The sequence below is a fragment of the Aulostomus chinensis genome, chromosome 8 (genome assembly GCF_037954235.1).
Source record: "Aulostomus chinensis isolate RoL2024-O1b breed Wild chromosome 8, RoL_Achi_v1.0, whole genome shotgun sequence".
NCBI classification, from domain to species: Eukaryota; Metazoa; Chordata; class Actinopteri; order Syngnathiformes; family Aulostomidae; genus Aulostomus; species Aulostomus chinensis.
In genome coordinates, this window is record NC_141327.1 from 18,349,483 (window position 1) to 18,364,245 (window position 14,763).

Sequence of the window (14,763 nt, forward strand, 5' to 3'; positions counted from 1 at the left end):
GGGTTGGATGTGGCTGTATTTAAACGTCTTCATGGTCAACAGTTAGTCCCTTGTCCTCATCTCTGAATTTAATTTTCTTTTATCTTTGTTTGTAATGATCCCCAACCCTTCACAGCTCTTTCTCTTCATTTCTCCCGTCCTCATTGGTTTTAAACTTTTCTGACCTGATGAAATGATATATTGTCTTTTGTTCTTTCACGTAGATCCATCTGATATTAACAAGATGTACTGACTTCATTAAAGGATATCTGGTTACGATCTCTGGAAAGTTTGAAACAATACAAACTGGCGTATCGTCTGTACACGTGTATCATACCTGTGTACCCAGATAGGGTCATTCAGGTCCAACCACCACCAAGCAACACGAAACTCACCAAATTAGAGCTCAATGTGACACTTCTCAGCTGATTTATTTATTTCTTAAACATTGTAAGCCATCCATTGCCGTGCCGGCAACAGGTACACACCATATAAGGAGTGGTGCATTGAACTGACATCATATGTTTCTTCAAAAGAAATGTTTTTTTTTCTGTATATTCCCATTTTTAAAAAAAAAAGAAGAAGAGACAAACCAACCAAAAAGAGCGAGCAGTCAGGACGATGACGACACTGGCATTGTCCTGCCGTGGCGGGGAGACCACTGGCTAGTAGAAGCACTGATAGTCAAGGAAGACATGCCAAGATTTCTTACACTCCTTCCCTCCTCTCCTCTCCTGACTGCAGCGTTCTTCACTCCACAGCTTTTATTTAGCCCGAATACCAAGTTGACTATGAAGCAGGCTGAAGGTAGACTACAGTGCCTTTGCTCCCTCTCCATCATCTCCACCTTCTCTGTGCAACTGGCAAAGTCATCACACTAGAAATGACGAGAAAATAAAGGACAACAGAAATCCTACATACATCATACAATACGAGTACAAACATTATGAAAAATGAGCTTATTTTCTTCTCATTTTTATATAAAATGTAAGGAGTGCTTCAGCAACCAGGATTTGTTTCACTATCCCTCACCTTAGATATGCAGTTTGCCGGATGTTAACTTTTAACTGTGTTTTTACAACAGTTCCATGATACCGGAGGACATTATAAACATTTGGGACAGGACTGATGCACGACATTAACAAATGCAAACAAACAAGTCAGTGATCCACAAATCAAATAGAAGATATTATAGTTTCATATGATCTTACAACATCCCCGCCCCCATGCACTACAGGATAGTCTTGAATTTTTCATATATTACATATATGCTACATTCTCTTAATTCTTATGTCACTGATATAAAGGCAAACATATTTCAATGCAAAGTATAAGCTGCTCTGCTTTCTTTACATTTAAATTAGTATTATAGGTCAAAGTCGGACGATTCAAACAGTATGACTTAGCTCATAGCAAACATAAATGTAGCTCATAAACTGGATTTTACATAAACTCTTAATTAATTCCTCTGATAGCAAGAATAGCAATTTCAATGTTTGTTTTCATCAACACTCACAATGTATATACATCACCAGAACTAAAGCAAGCTCAATATTAACATTCTGATCTTCCAAATGCTTTTTGTATAGCACACACATAAATACACATAAAAATACAGAACTAACGTTCGGGAGAGGTTACAGCAGTAGATCTCTAATTCATATTTAAAATGCATACCAAAACATCTTAAAAAACAAACAAAAATGTCATCAATATGCTCATTTGGTAATGTCCTAATACGGTGTGCAGCCACCTGGTGGTGGTCTCGAATGATGTCCATTGAGAAGATGTAGTAATACTTTTGTCCTGTGCAATGTCACGTCCTTACATGGGGGTCAGAGGTCAGAGAGCAGTCACGGGTTGGCTAGTTAACTGCCCTACTCACACATTGGCTGATGGGATGTTGTTTTTGAAACCACGTGATGATATTCCATTAACTACAGAACAGAGAGAGAGAGAGAGAGAGAGAGAGAGAGAGAGAGAGAGAGAGAGAAAGAGTGAGAGAATGCATGTGAATCTATGCTATTAATCTTGTTAACTTCATAAAGAAATATACAAAAATTAATTCACACTGGCAATTCATATACAACCTATGAGGGATGTTTTCTTGATCATAGTCTCTGAAACAATATTTTGCACATGAGAACTAAACAGAATTTCATGTCAAAGTTTACTGTACCTGTGTACGTTCAGCTAAAATGAATGACACGCTACGTGTTTTGCACCAAATATTCACCTATTAAAATAGATTCATGCTGAAGAAAAAAAAAAAGATTTTCCTCAGTTAATCTCTAATATGCAGACGTTTGTGATTTTGTGTTACTTCACCACAGTTTTCTGGCTAAAACTAAATGGAATCTGGCCGTCGTTCGTTTTATGCTCTTTATCTGTGTACGTGTTTGACATCTTGCTTACTGGCACAACATCAATGATAGGGACTCACCTGTTGTGCAACTCGTGATTTGTACTTGTTCATAAGATAAGTCAACGCAGTCCAACGTCAATCAGTTCATTTCATATCGGGGTTGAATTGAGTTCACCTTGACATCCAGGTCATAATTACAGTAAACTGAGAAACTCTCATAGCTCTGACTGGACTCCTACCAGCAGATGCTGGATTGACAAATCATTCAGGTTTTGAAGTTGTTAAATGGGTAATATCTCATATCTTGTGTAAATATTACGACATAAATGTGGTGCAAACACATCTTATCTGCTCGAATGAGTGAAAACGCTCAACTGAGGGGGCAGCTATTAATCTGCTGCATGTGAACTTTCTCATGATTCAGTTCCTGTTGTTTAGGTCTTACTGGGAGGGGATGCTGGGTGAGCCGGAGCGGTGGAAGTGGATGTTCTGCCACTTGCCGTCACGGCGGTGCCACACACGGGTCTCCTCGGACTGCATGGTACGGGGCATCCCACTGCCATCCATGTACTGGGTCAGCCGAATGTAGGCGATACACGCGGCGTTCTCCCCAATCAGGTGCACGTGTGGGTTCAAGAGGATGGTGTGAACCGGCTTATTCCCTTTGGACAGGGCTGGAAACAAGACACAAGGAAAGATTCACTCATGAACATCATCCCACTGTCTGTAATGTGCACTGGCATGTCTGAACACTGCAGGCACAGCTGCTCCGAAACACACACACATGACCTCAGAAGGAATACTAAATAAAAGAAAGAGATACTAAATGTCTCCATATGTTGATGTTGGACTGTGGACAAGCACACGCTGCCAAGTGATTGAGGTTTCTGGGACAAAACTGTTTTATGTGGACTATTTTTACCTGGACTGGCATTCTGCCATTTATAAGAGTCATTATTCATGAGGACTTTTTTTCTTTTCTTTCTTTTTTGCTCTATAATTTGTCTGTAATCACGGCAGTTCCCTGTTAGCGCACCTGCAATCAGGAGCTGTAAACTGACAGGAAGGGACTTTTTTCATGGAACCAACAATTTAGAGCAGAAGTGATCAACTACTGATTCTTACTTGAACAGGGGAATTTTTTTTTGTATTTTAACTTTTTATACCCCCACACACACACACACACACACACACACACACACACACACACACACACACTAAAACAGAGTTTTTAGCTGCCTAAGAAGGAACCCCCTCAATGCACTCTTCAGATTGTTCTGTTGTTCTGTGTTCACAAGGCAAAACAGTCACAGCAAACTTGATCCATGGTTTTCAAAATAAATTTCAGCAGACACATTGCCCCTGTCTCAGGGTCAAGCAGGACTCCCTCCTCTCAGACTCACAGGAAACAACTCCATCCATCCAACCATCCATCCATCCATTTTCTGCCACTTATCCTGTTAAGGGTTGCAGGGGGGCTGGAGCCTATCCTAGCAACTTTCGGGTGAGAGGCAGGGTTCACCCTGGACAGGTCACCAGTCCATCACAGGGCCAACACATAGAGACAGACAACCATTCACACTCACATTCACACCTACGGTCAATTTAGAATATCAATCAGCCTCGTCCCCTCTTGATGTCTTTGGACTGTGGGAGGAAGCTGGAGTACCAGAGAGAACCCACAAAGGAACAGGGAGAACATGGAGACTCACACAGAAAGATCCCAAGCTTGAGCCCTGAACCCTCTTGCTGGGAGGCAACAGTGCTAACCACTGCACCACCGTGCTGCTCCAGCAAACAACTCATGGATCACATATTAAAAAAAACAAAAAAACAAGTGTGAATCCAAGCAAACTGATAAGTATTTGTTTGAAATCTCAAGTGCAGCTTGACAAACATCTGCAAAATGAAATGTATGAATAATTGACAGTCCTTAATCGTTGCAAGGCCACATTGTCCTTTTTCAGGCTGTTGCTGGGGTGCAGAGCCAGCTGGCCAGCAGCCCCCTGACAGGCCGCTGGCTACGACACAACAGTAGCCTGAGAATTTCAGTCCCCTTCAACTGGGTAATTTTGTTGTTCTCTAACTGGGAACATTCTTGTTGATAATTCAAGTTCTTAAACGTACCATTCTCAAAGTAAAAGCGGTGGAAGTCATGTCCTTCCACCAGGTTGCCCAGTGCCTCAGGCTCAAAGGACGTCAGACCAGGATCACAAATCTTCCTGTTATACCAAGATAGAAGACAAAAATCACCAAAGGAATCAAGCTACAAAGGTCAGCTGGACTCTACATATGCAGAGGAAAAAGGACACTTGCGCGTAGGCTTCAAAGTCTCCATTGTTGATAGACTCGATCAACTGCTCCGTCACTTTGATAATTTCCTGTTTCCGAGCTACAACACAAAATCACAGAACATCATCAACTGCAAACATTGATGGTGAAATATCACTATTGTTCATGTTTTTCAGGCAAATGTATGTGTGAGCGCCGAAAAAGGAAATCTACGATCAAATCAGCTTCAAATGGATTCTAGTCTACGAATTAGCAGGACTTCAGACTTATTAGAAATGGAAGGCACGTCAAGAAGAATTTAGTCAATTTCTATTGCCTCATGTCTGTATAGCAAAGCCTCCCATGACTAATAATGATACCAGGCACGGGAATGCAGGATGACACAATCCCTTCACGCAAAAAAGCTTAAAATGAACAAAGACAGATGCAGGTACTGGCTACAGAAGCAGTTGTGACTAAGTAACGTGAAGAATTACCTTTATTGTTATTGGTGCAGGCTGGGGGATATCGAAAACATGACTTCATTTGAGCAACAAAGATAATTGTTATGGTCAGTGTGCATATATCTATATATCTATATCAATATATAGATATATAGATATATAGATATTTTACTGTGTGAGTCAATGTAGGAGGGTATGAAGGAGTCAGAACAGTGTTTCTGCAATCAAATACAGATGAGTGAACCTGACTGAAGGAGCAGGAAAAAAACAGTTGCATTTAAACAGGAAGACACAGCAACAATAGGTGTGATAATCTGATCCAGGGAAATTATTTGAACACTAGGAACACAAGAGTTTCTTTCTTTCCAGTGGTGACTGGGCAACAGAAGGAAGGGGAAGGAAACAGGGCATCTCCCCCAATACTGGAGGGACTTACTTTGAACTGAGGAGGTGGGAGTCTGCCTGGACTCAGACATCTGTGAGGAACGACTCTTAGAGCTCAAGATACCACTGACTAAGCTGCCCAGACGAAGGGCTGCAAGAGGTTGCATGGAAGAATGTGTGTGTGTGTGTGGGGGGGGGGGGGGGGGGGGGTTGGGTGGATGACAGACAGAAGGGTTCGTGCATAAGTGGACAAAAAATGCAGAACAATTGTGGAGGGGAAATCAATATTCTTGACAAAATATAAGAAAGGAAAGGAAAAAAGAACACATTTAGTGAGATCGAAGACATAAATGGTGCTGGAAACTGAAAATGCAAGCTGTGTTGACAAAGCACAGCCTTAAACGGGAGAAAAACGCTGGGGAGGGCAGGACAGTCCGAGAACAGGGTGAACTGCATTTAGCCAAACAGAGCTGTCAGGCAGAGGGGAGGGTGTAATCACCCTTTGCTGAGCATGTCTACTTTGTTGCAAAACATAATGAAGAAAAAAACACACGGAGGAGGAACAGTCAGAGGGAGAAGTGAGGAGTCGCTCTGGTTCCCACACAGTGGAAACCTTCCCTACCTTTGACATCTTCATCCTCTATGGTGGTGTTGGCACTCTCAATGGACTCCTTCAACAGAAACAGATTTGATGCCAAAATCAGCTTTATTGGCCAAATATCAACACACGCACGCACGCACACACACACACACACACACACACACACACACACACACACACACACAGAACTTGACTCCTGTTTTTCCACAACTCTCCCAGTGCTTCATCAGAATTGACACACAGCTAAAATAATGATATCAGACTTGGCGAGGGTAAATAAACATATTTGTAATTATAAGACTGATATTATTCATCTATTCCATCAGGGTTGATTGCGTGGCTGAGGTTTCAAAAAAATGTAAAAATTCTCCTTCAAACACTCCACAGTCCACAGCATTACTTACAATGAAGGCATTTTCATTCTACGCTAATTCTACAGTGCGGATCGACTGTTTTTTTGAGGTGGATTTGCATTCTAACATTTTCACTGCAACCTCACCCACACAATGAGCCCTTCAAAAGCTGGAATAAACACAGTGCACCTGAAGTTTCTAAGAGCCCCTGTGATTAACACAAGGACCCAGCGGCACTTCTACTCCTTTGTCTAAAGGTATGTGCTCGTAGTGTAATTGCACGCGGTACAAGGTTACGTGCTTAAACATGGATTATCAACAGAGAAGAAATAAGTTCTAGGGAGTGCAGTACTGAGGCAGTAGATGCAAACTTGCTGCGTTGTTTTATAAAGCGGAGTCATGACATCCAGAGCACTGAAGCATGAAGCCTGAAGTTAAAATTTTTTTTTTTTGCAAAGATTTTACCAAGTGTTTTACAATGATACAGAGGTAGAATTTCCACACTGGACCATGTAACAGTCCAAGATAAGAGCTGTTTATGTGCCATGTTTGATTTGTTGCACATGAAGGACGAGGTCTAAACACCACCTACTGTTTTAAGGAAGAAAAAAAAGATTCTAGCAACAAAATGGCAGGGTGGTTGTGATACCTTGTTTCCATCCACAGGGTTGTGGATCACAGTCGTCTGTGGTTCCTATAAAGAACAAGCGAGAGCTTGTGTGATTAATTAATTCCAGAAAAGGTACAAAAAGGTTCAATAAGTGTAGAAAGATGCGTCTGTGTGTGTGGTGTCTGTCTGTCAGTCTGTCTATCAGTCTGTGTGTGGCGTCTGTCTGTCTGTCTGTCTGTCTATCAGTCTGTGTGTGGCGTCTGTCTGTCTGTCTGTCTGTCTATCAGTCTGTGTGTGGCGTCTGTCTGTCTGTCTGTCTATCAGTCTGTGTGTGGTGTCTGTCTATCTATACAAAAACTATCAAACCATCTCTATTACTGTCTTCATCATGGTTTTATCTCTCTTCCTGTCTTTCTCTCAGCAGCCTTCGCCAGTGTTCTTTGGTTAATCAGATGTCTGAGCTTTTGTAGAATCGATCCTGATGACCAGCTCAGACCTTCTAATCACTCACCCAGATTACACTAGATTACAACATCTGTGTGCTTGTGTGTGTGTGTGTGTGTGTATGCACGCGTGCGTGTGTGGATGATGAAGAAAGAAGGATAGAGAGAAAGAGAAATCATGTGTCTGTGTTCATGCGTAATCAACTTCACAGCAAATGGGAGGACAGAGAGTCTTTGACATCATGCAGAGCAGCGGTCATGTGATTAAGCAGTCGGCCAATCAGCAGACACTATGCGCAAGCCAATCAGTGACGACCGAAACCACTTGGGAATGTAGCATCATGATGAGCCACATCCTCACACTCTAGCCATGCACAGACAAACAATCCAGCCAGTTTCACCATCAAATGCAGCACTTATAACAGTAATATGTCCATTTTATGACCTTGAAGAAGAGCATGCATGTAGGTGCGGAAGGAAGGAGAGAGGAGGGGTTCTTGCAGGAGAAAAGCAGACAAGAAAGAGGCACTTTTGAGGTAGAGGTTGCCCCTAACTACAAGTCAAGATCCAACCGTGTGTAAAAGGCGTATTAGCGATATACAGATCCTTTAAATCCAAACTAGCCAAGCTCTATCATGCATGCTCTGAAAATTCAGATGAATGAATGAACACATCAATCGGATTCATTATCTCAAATGGTTCGCATCGCAATATGCTGGAGCTGTAAAAAAATGCTGCGCAGTCACATTTCATTCAGGGAGAGCCTAAAGTTGAGCTTTCAACCCAGGATTTAGTCTAGATTCCTGGTTAGGATTTGAGGTGTTACGGGAAATGTTGTGTCCCTGTGGGAAAGGGTGAACCTGTACCTCCTCCATAGTGGGGTGTGATTACGGGGGTGTAGTGGATGAAGGCGTGGATGAGTGTGTATACCAGTGCAGGGGCAGGGCCAGTGTCTTTAGGACTGGTCACTGTGTTGGCTTTGTTGTTGACCTGCAGGGGGCAGTGTAGAGGGCATATCACACACACACACACACACACACACACACACACACACACACACACACTTTTCAGACACACACAGGCACACTCACACCTTCATTCCCACACAATCTGACGACATTGCAAAGTGATCATCCGGCTATAACTCAAGAGTACCAAAGACCTGATGATCCCGCGTGTAACAGTTCAATGGGTTTTAATTCATATATTATAGCTAAAACTTCCGAGGGGAGATGAGCCGAGGAAGATCCAGAGTATTCATGGTATTGGGTGCATTCATAACTGAGTAACTTCCATGCGGTCTAACTGTAATCCAATCCCCCAAAGAGCATTTAAATGCCAGGGGTAAACTGTAAATGGGGTCAAAGTGTGATTACTGTGATGAAGAAAATAAAAACTCATGTCATTTGTGAGACAATTTTGTACAAAAACATTCAGTTTGTACACTTTGCATTTGTTCTTTTTTTTTTTTTTTAATTGACAAATTGCTCTCTTCTAACTGCAGACGCGTTCCTTCATTTTTGTTACTCTGCTGTCTGCGATGACTATTTTTGTTTAAATTTTGCTGTAATGGGATGAGGTCACATGGATGAAGGATTAACTCTGGAATGGACCCTGCAGTGTGATAATACTGTAGGCCAGAGTCAGACCCCAACATAGTAACAGTGACTCTTACAATATCCACAGGGGTCCAAAGTCAAACCAATCTGGATTTACAGATGTGACAGATGCATCCAGGTATGCACAGATACAGTATTATGTGCACATCTGAATAAATGCACTTCTGCAAATGTTATTTTCAGATTTGGGCCCCGACTGAGAAACTAGGCAAGAACACCGCAGGGCTCTACAGCAGAAAGATTACAGTTTATTGAATATGACATAGTCCATTCAGAAAATACAGGCAGGAGACACCAGCGAGAACAATATTAGAGAAGGAGGATTAAAGTAAAAACGCAAATATGGCCTGCCGTGTCACAAAAACAACTTGGAGATGAATAAAATAACAAGCACTGCCCACTGTGTGGAGTGACTGTCCCTGAATGATGGTTTTGTTAAGTGCACAATGCATAATAACTATCTTAAAGGCTCTTCAGACACTAAACGTTCCAACGGACTTATGCAAGATACAAAGCACTTTCCTCACTGTGCACAGCGACTCACCTTAACGCCGTCTGCCTTCTTGTTCAGCAAACTCTTGGCTGCTGTGGAGGGAAAGAAAGGAGAAAAGAAGTCAGCATGAGAGTTCACAAACGGAGCCCGAGGCTACACTAACATGCAGCAAGCATATCAGTCCAGTGTGCTTATCTTCAAACTCCAGGTGCAAAATCCAACCGCAGCATCCCTTGATGCTCTGAATGGCAACATCACTATTTAAAAGTTGTGATCCTATGAGAAACTAATTCATTTGTGAGTGGCTGAAGGGGTGGGTAGTTGATTGGGTGTGTATTTCACAAGTCATGAAAGGGAAAACCCATCTATCTCAAACAGACTCTTACAGCATTCTTAAATTGACTTCTTCACACATGCACTAACTCACTAGCAACCACACATACACCTTACTCATCTTTTTCACTTCCATTTCCGGTAGCATAAAGAATCAAACCACTAAATTGCATTTCCAAATGCATGCTGTATCCTGGTATAAATATCCCTCTGATTTCATATTAGCACTTTGGCAAGCGTGCAGTAACGTTACAACTAAATATCTTATCTTCATGCATATATGATTAGCTATTCTAAGAGTAAACGAGCACGTCAACTTTTTGGCAAATATGCTCATTAGCCGTCCTCCCCAGAGCCAGATAAGGCGATCAATACTGCTGATCATTATCTACCTTAGCATAGAGAACATTAGTGGAGGTTAGCATGCCTCTCTCAAAAGTAATCAAATACACTTTTCTCCATGACAGTCTGTATTAATATGAATATACTGTGCACAGTGTTTTTCATAAAATTAATTAAAATGACAAGATATTGTACGATCATATGTCACGGAGCGCCTCAAAAGCCAAATTGCAGCTTGGGCCAACAAAACTAAATATTTGCCCATGACTGGAAGAACAAGAGCCAATATTTTAGAGGCTGACACTAAGACAGGGTGAGCGAACTCAGGGTGATGTCACACCCAAGTTGACAGCTTCCCAAAGGAAGAAATGAGGTAACGTTAAAAACACACACACACTCACGCACATGCATTGATATTTGGTAATTTGAACATATAAAAATTGTAGTGACGTGTCTAGAGAAAAAATATGAACAGTACTGAGGGGCAAAAAGTGTCAGAAAAAATCGTTAACAATGTTATATTTTCAAAGCCATAACGAAAACGATTCACTGAGCAACCATTTTAAATTGTGACCTTGGGGGTTTTCCAGGTATCTTGGAGTTTCCGAGTTGGAAGTCTGACCTCAGGAGGATTTCCAGTTGAAATTTCCAGCAGGAAACTTAGAATTTCTGACTTTCCAATTCAACTGGAACGCAGCATTTTCTCTGAACAAACCAAGACCCTTAACCTTTGTAATATGATGACTTTTGACTACGGTACGTTAACACCTAACCCCCACTACCATTGATTGTGCTATGCTAATTGGCAGTCAGCTGGTCTCAGAGGGTGTCTTCTCTCCGATACACCCACGGAGGAGAGAAGACAGAGAGAGAGACAGAGAGAAGGGGGTCTATCTTCTTGTCCGGCTCTGGGGAGGACTGCAAATGCTGTAGGTGTATTTGCCAAAATGATGGCGTGTTCCTTTGACATCACAACTTAAATGGTTGGGCCCAATCCCCCCCACTCCCTTGTCATTCCACAAAATCTTACCTCAAATTGATACCACAATCCAAACAAAACGAAAGAAAATTGAAAAAGGAAGAAAATGATGAATAAAAAAGTGAAACAAACGCTCTTAGCATTTTACTGTAGAATCAGGAGAGAGAGAGAGAGAGAGAGAGAGAGAAGGCTAGTAAAAGCCTGAGAAAACAGTGAAAGGTCAAAGAAAATACATGAAAAAGCTAATGACAGAGAGAGGGAGACTGTCAGCAAAAGAAGTGATGAGAAAGATAGACGATGTATGAATGGCATCTTTATTTCATCTTTATTTCACTGAGAAACAGATGAAAGACATTAAAAAAGCTCTATTTTGTCGTGCCCATCATCTGTTTCTTCATGAGCAGAAAGTAAATGATTCAACAGATGCCTCACCATGCTATCGCCAAAATAAAGACTACGACATGAGTTTTTATGGACATATTTAGTTCACCAAATGTTTAGGGGAGACTTTGCTTTGAACAAAGTGAGAGACACATACCTGAGAAGTTTCTTGTGACCAACAAAGTGGTCAATATGGCTCCCTGCAGTGATGAGAAAAGAAGGAAGCCCAAAAAAAAACAAAAACGGAAGAAAGAAAGATCATGAGGTTTAAGCAGGAAAAAAGCAGCTAAAGAGCCCTGTGAAGGTTTCAAGTCTTTATCTCTGTTAAATCTGAGAAAGAAGACAGAGGTGGAAAGGAGAAATGGCAGGATGGATTGTTCAACATAAACAGGAACGCATCCAGGCATCTCACCTTAAGTTTCCTCCTGGCATTGAATTTCTTCAGGCACTCCACAGTCTCCTGCCTGTGCATCATGGAAGCTACAGTGGACCGTTGCTGCAGGAAGACAACAGGGGGATTTCAGGATTAGAAGAAAAAGGAAACAATAGGTGGGAAGAATGAATGCATACAAGTGTTAAAACAGAATAGAGCAGGACAGATGATACCTCCAGAATCATTGTCAGTGACACATTTGTGTGTGTGTGTGTGTGTGTGTGTGTGTGTGTGTGTGTGTGTGTGTGTGTGTGTGCTTGCACGAGAGAGGGAAGCACTTACACAGATCCAGGGGTGTTTGAGGGCCTCTGCGGCAGTAATGCGTTTACTGGGGTTGATGGTTAGCATCTTGTTGATCAGATCTTTGGCCTCTGGAGTTACTGTGTCCCACTCAGGGGATGGGAACTTTCCAACGACAGCAAACACAGGAAAAGCTGATGAAATCAAAACTGAGCAACAGACATTGGTAATGATTCGGGCTGAGGCTGATGGTAGACTTGCAGGTAACAAATGTACTGGACATATTTAAGTTATAATCAGAGGCATTAGGATACATCAACTGGAAACCAGGCAAATTCTGTGTCAATCCATTCAGTTCATGCTGAACTATTTCCAGGCTGATCTCACAGATAATACATGAAATGACCATGACCTCTTAATGCCGCTTTAGTGGTGGTGATGTAATGTGTTAAAAAAAAAAAAAAATAACAAAAATGTGCCACAGATTCAGTGTCGTACAAACTGAAAATTTTGACCTGGTGGCACTGAAGTAAACAGTAATTCTGATTCAACCTCTGGCACCATAAATGCTGTGCTGGTAGTGTGTGTGTATTTGTATGTCATCATACGTACATCATAGGCCCCAGCCTTGATTTGCTGGTAGAGGCGGTGCTGGTCCTCATCCCAGAAGGGAGGGTAGCCCACCAGCAGAATGTATAAAATCACCCCTGGGAGGATGTGACATGTACTTTAGTTCAGTGGAAGGTTACACACAGAAAACACAAGACAACAAAATAGAATTCAACACTGCAACAAAGACTTCAGCCAACATGAAACACTCGTCTTAAGAGACGTGACAGGTTCACACAAACAGTGGCAGTGAGAGAAATGTCACTTATTTACCACATGCCCACATGTCCACTGGTTTGCCATAGGGGTCTTTCCTCAAAACCTCCGGAGACAAGTATCCTGGGGTGCCCGCAAAACCTGGGAGGAGGGTAATGGAGGAAGGGAGGGAGGAGGGAGATGCGGATCGATAGGGTGGGGAGCAGTTCAGTGACTATGCTGGTTCTTGGCTGACTAAATGAGGGATTGGTTGGCCAACTGAATCAGGTTGAAAAATGGATGAGTGAATACTCACCAAACCATGCCTGCTGGTCCCCCTGCACCTCGATAGCCAGCCCAAAGTCAGCCAACTTGACCGCCGCCCCCTTCAGCTTACTGGCCAATAGAAGGTTCTCAGGCTGGGGGGGGCGGAGTCAAACAGGTTAGGGGTGAGAGGTCACACACTCTGGGAACAAGCCGCCCAAAGACACAGATCTAAAATCAGATTAGCCGAACCAAATCCTAATGGCAACTATTAGGGGTCAACGATGCTAAACTGCTCTTAAATCAGTGTCTCAGGCAACTCCCTTTCTGCCACACAAATGACAGAGTGACAGACATGTGCATGAGATCCAATCTCAACATGAGCACGGACAATTCCCCGCTGGAGCCGTGGACTTGTTCCCTCACTCTAATGGATAATGAAGGAGTGAATTGGTAGCAGAACACAATTCACTGTTTCATCCATGAGTGGGAACAAAGTGCAGAGTGCAGGGAGAAGGATACAAGGGGAGGTGTGGTGTAACAGGGGACGTAGGTGTAAACACAAGTGACTCGGCCACATGTGGGTAATGACAAACACACACACACACACATGCCCTCACAAGCACGCACACACACCACGCAGACTTTAGAGAAATCATGAATATATGCAAGCCTTCCCGACAAGCACAAATGGGCGCGCACACACACACACACACACACACACACACACACACACACACACACACACGCACACACAGAAACACACGCCCAGGCGCAGGTGCAGAGGTCTTTATTAACTTAAGGTCAGTGTGTTCTAATGAATAATGCATTTCCTAACATTTAGAGACTCTAAACACAGACAGCCTGAGAGCAGTCATTTAGTGGCAGACATATGACTCAGCAGGACACAGACACTGACTGACAACTGGACACATCTACATAATGATTCATATAGGGATGAATAAATCCTCTCAATTATGAAGCTTCTGAAAACTTCAACAGCGATACGCCATCTGACATTTTTCTTTAGTGGATCTTACAGCACACTAGCATGTTCACAATCCATCTTCAAGAGAGTTTTCTTGCAATTTCTTTCCTCCACATAAAAATGCTCTTGGGAGGCTTGGAGAATACCATTAGAATATTCATGAGCGCGGAAAATCTTTCAAATCTCACCATAATTTTTTTTACATAATTATGTAAATGCTGATCAGTCCTCTGTTTCTGGCTTGTGATTGCTCCTGTTCCTGTCACCACAGTGCTGAACTTAGTACGTCTCTCTCTCTCTCTCTCTCTCTAACACACAACGAGTACTAAAAGGAGGAGGCGCTCTATTCTAGACATTAGCAGGACAATTATGGAACCAAGAACACTGAAAAACTCAACAAGGATCTACAATCATCAT

General features: G+C 42.3%; 1 protein-coding gene across 18 annotated transcripts in view; it reads right to left on the reverse strand.

The window, feature by feature from the left end:
- Window positions 1-385: 385 nt before the first annotated feature.
- Window positions 386-14,763, reverse strand: part of camk2d2 (calcium/calmodulin-dependent protein kinase (CaM kinase) II delta 2) — a 37,782-nt gene continuing 23,404 nt past the window's right edge. Inside the window, exons 7-22 of one of the 18 annotated variants that reach the window (XM_086211417.1) lie at window positions 13,411-13,513; window positions 13,173-13,256; window positions 12,903-12,997; window positions 12,333-12,455; window positions 12,030-12,113; window positions 11,775-11,817; window positions 9,634-9,674; window positions 8,401-8,460; window positions 7,067-7,111; window positions 6,086-6,134; window positions 5,516-5,614; window positions 5,113-5,133; window positions 4,657-4,736; window positions 4,472-4,562; window positions 2,790-3,018; window positions 386-1,916 (exon numbers count right to left, since the gene is read on the reverse strand). In XM_086211417.1, coding sequence (XP_086067543.1) covers window positions 1,913-1,916; window positions 2,790-3,018; window positions 4,472-4,562; window positions 4,657-4,736; window positions 5,113-5,133; window positions 5,516-5,614; window positions 6,086-6,134; window positions 7,067-7,111; window positions 8,401-8,460; window positions 9,634-9,674; window positions 11,775-11,817; window positions 12,030-12,113; window positions 12,333-12,455; window positions 12,903-12,997; window positions 13,173-13,256; window positions 13,411-13,513 — 1,251 coding nt within the window. In that variant the 3' untranslated portion in view covers window positions 386-1,912. Of the gene's footprint in view, window positions 1,917-2,785; window positions 3,019-4,471; window positions 4,567-4,656; window positions 4,737-5,112; window positions 5,134-5,515; window positions 5,615-6,085; window positions 6,135-7,066; window positions 7,112-8,400; window positions 8,461-9,633; window positions 9,675-11,774; window positions 11,818-12,029; window positions 12,114-12,332; window positions 12,456-12,902; window positions 12,998-13,172; window positions 13,257-13,410; window positions 13,514-14,763 lie in introns of those variants that run through there. The other 17 variants (XM_086211416.1, XM_086211419.1, XM_086211423.1 and 14 more) reach the window with 17 other exon arrangements.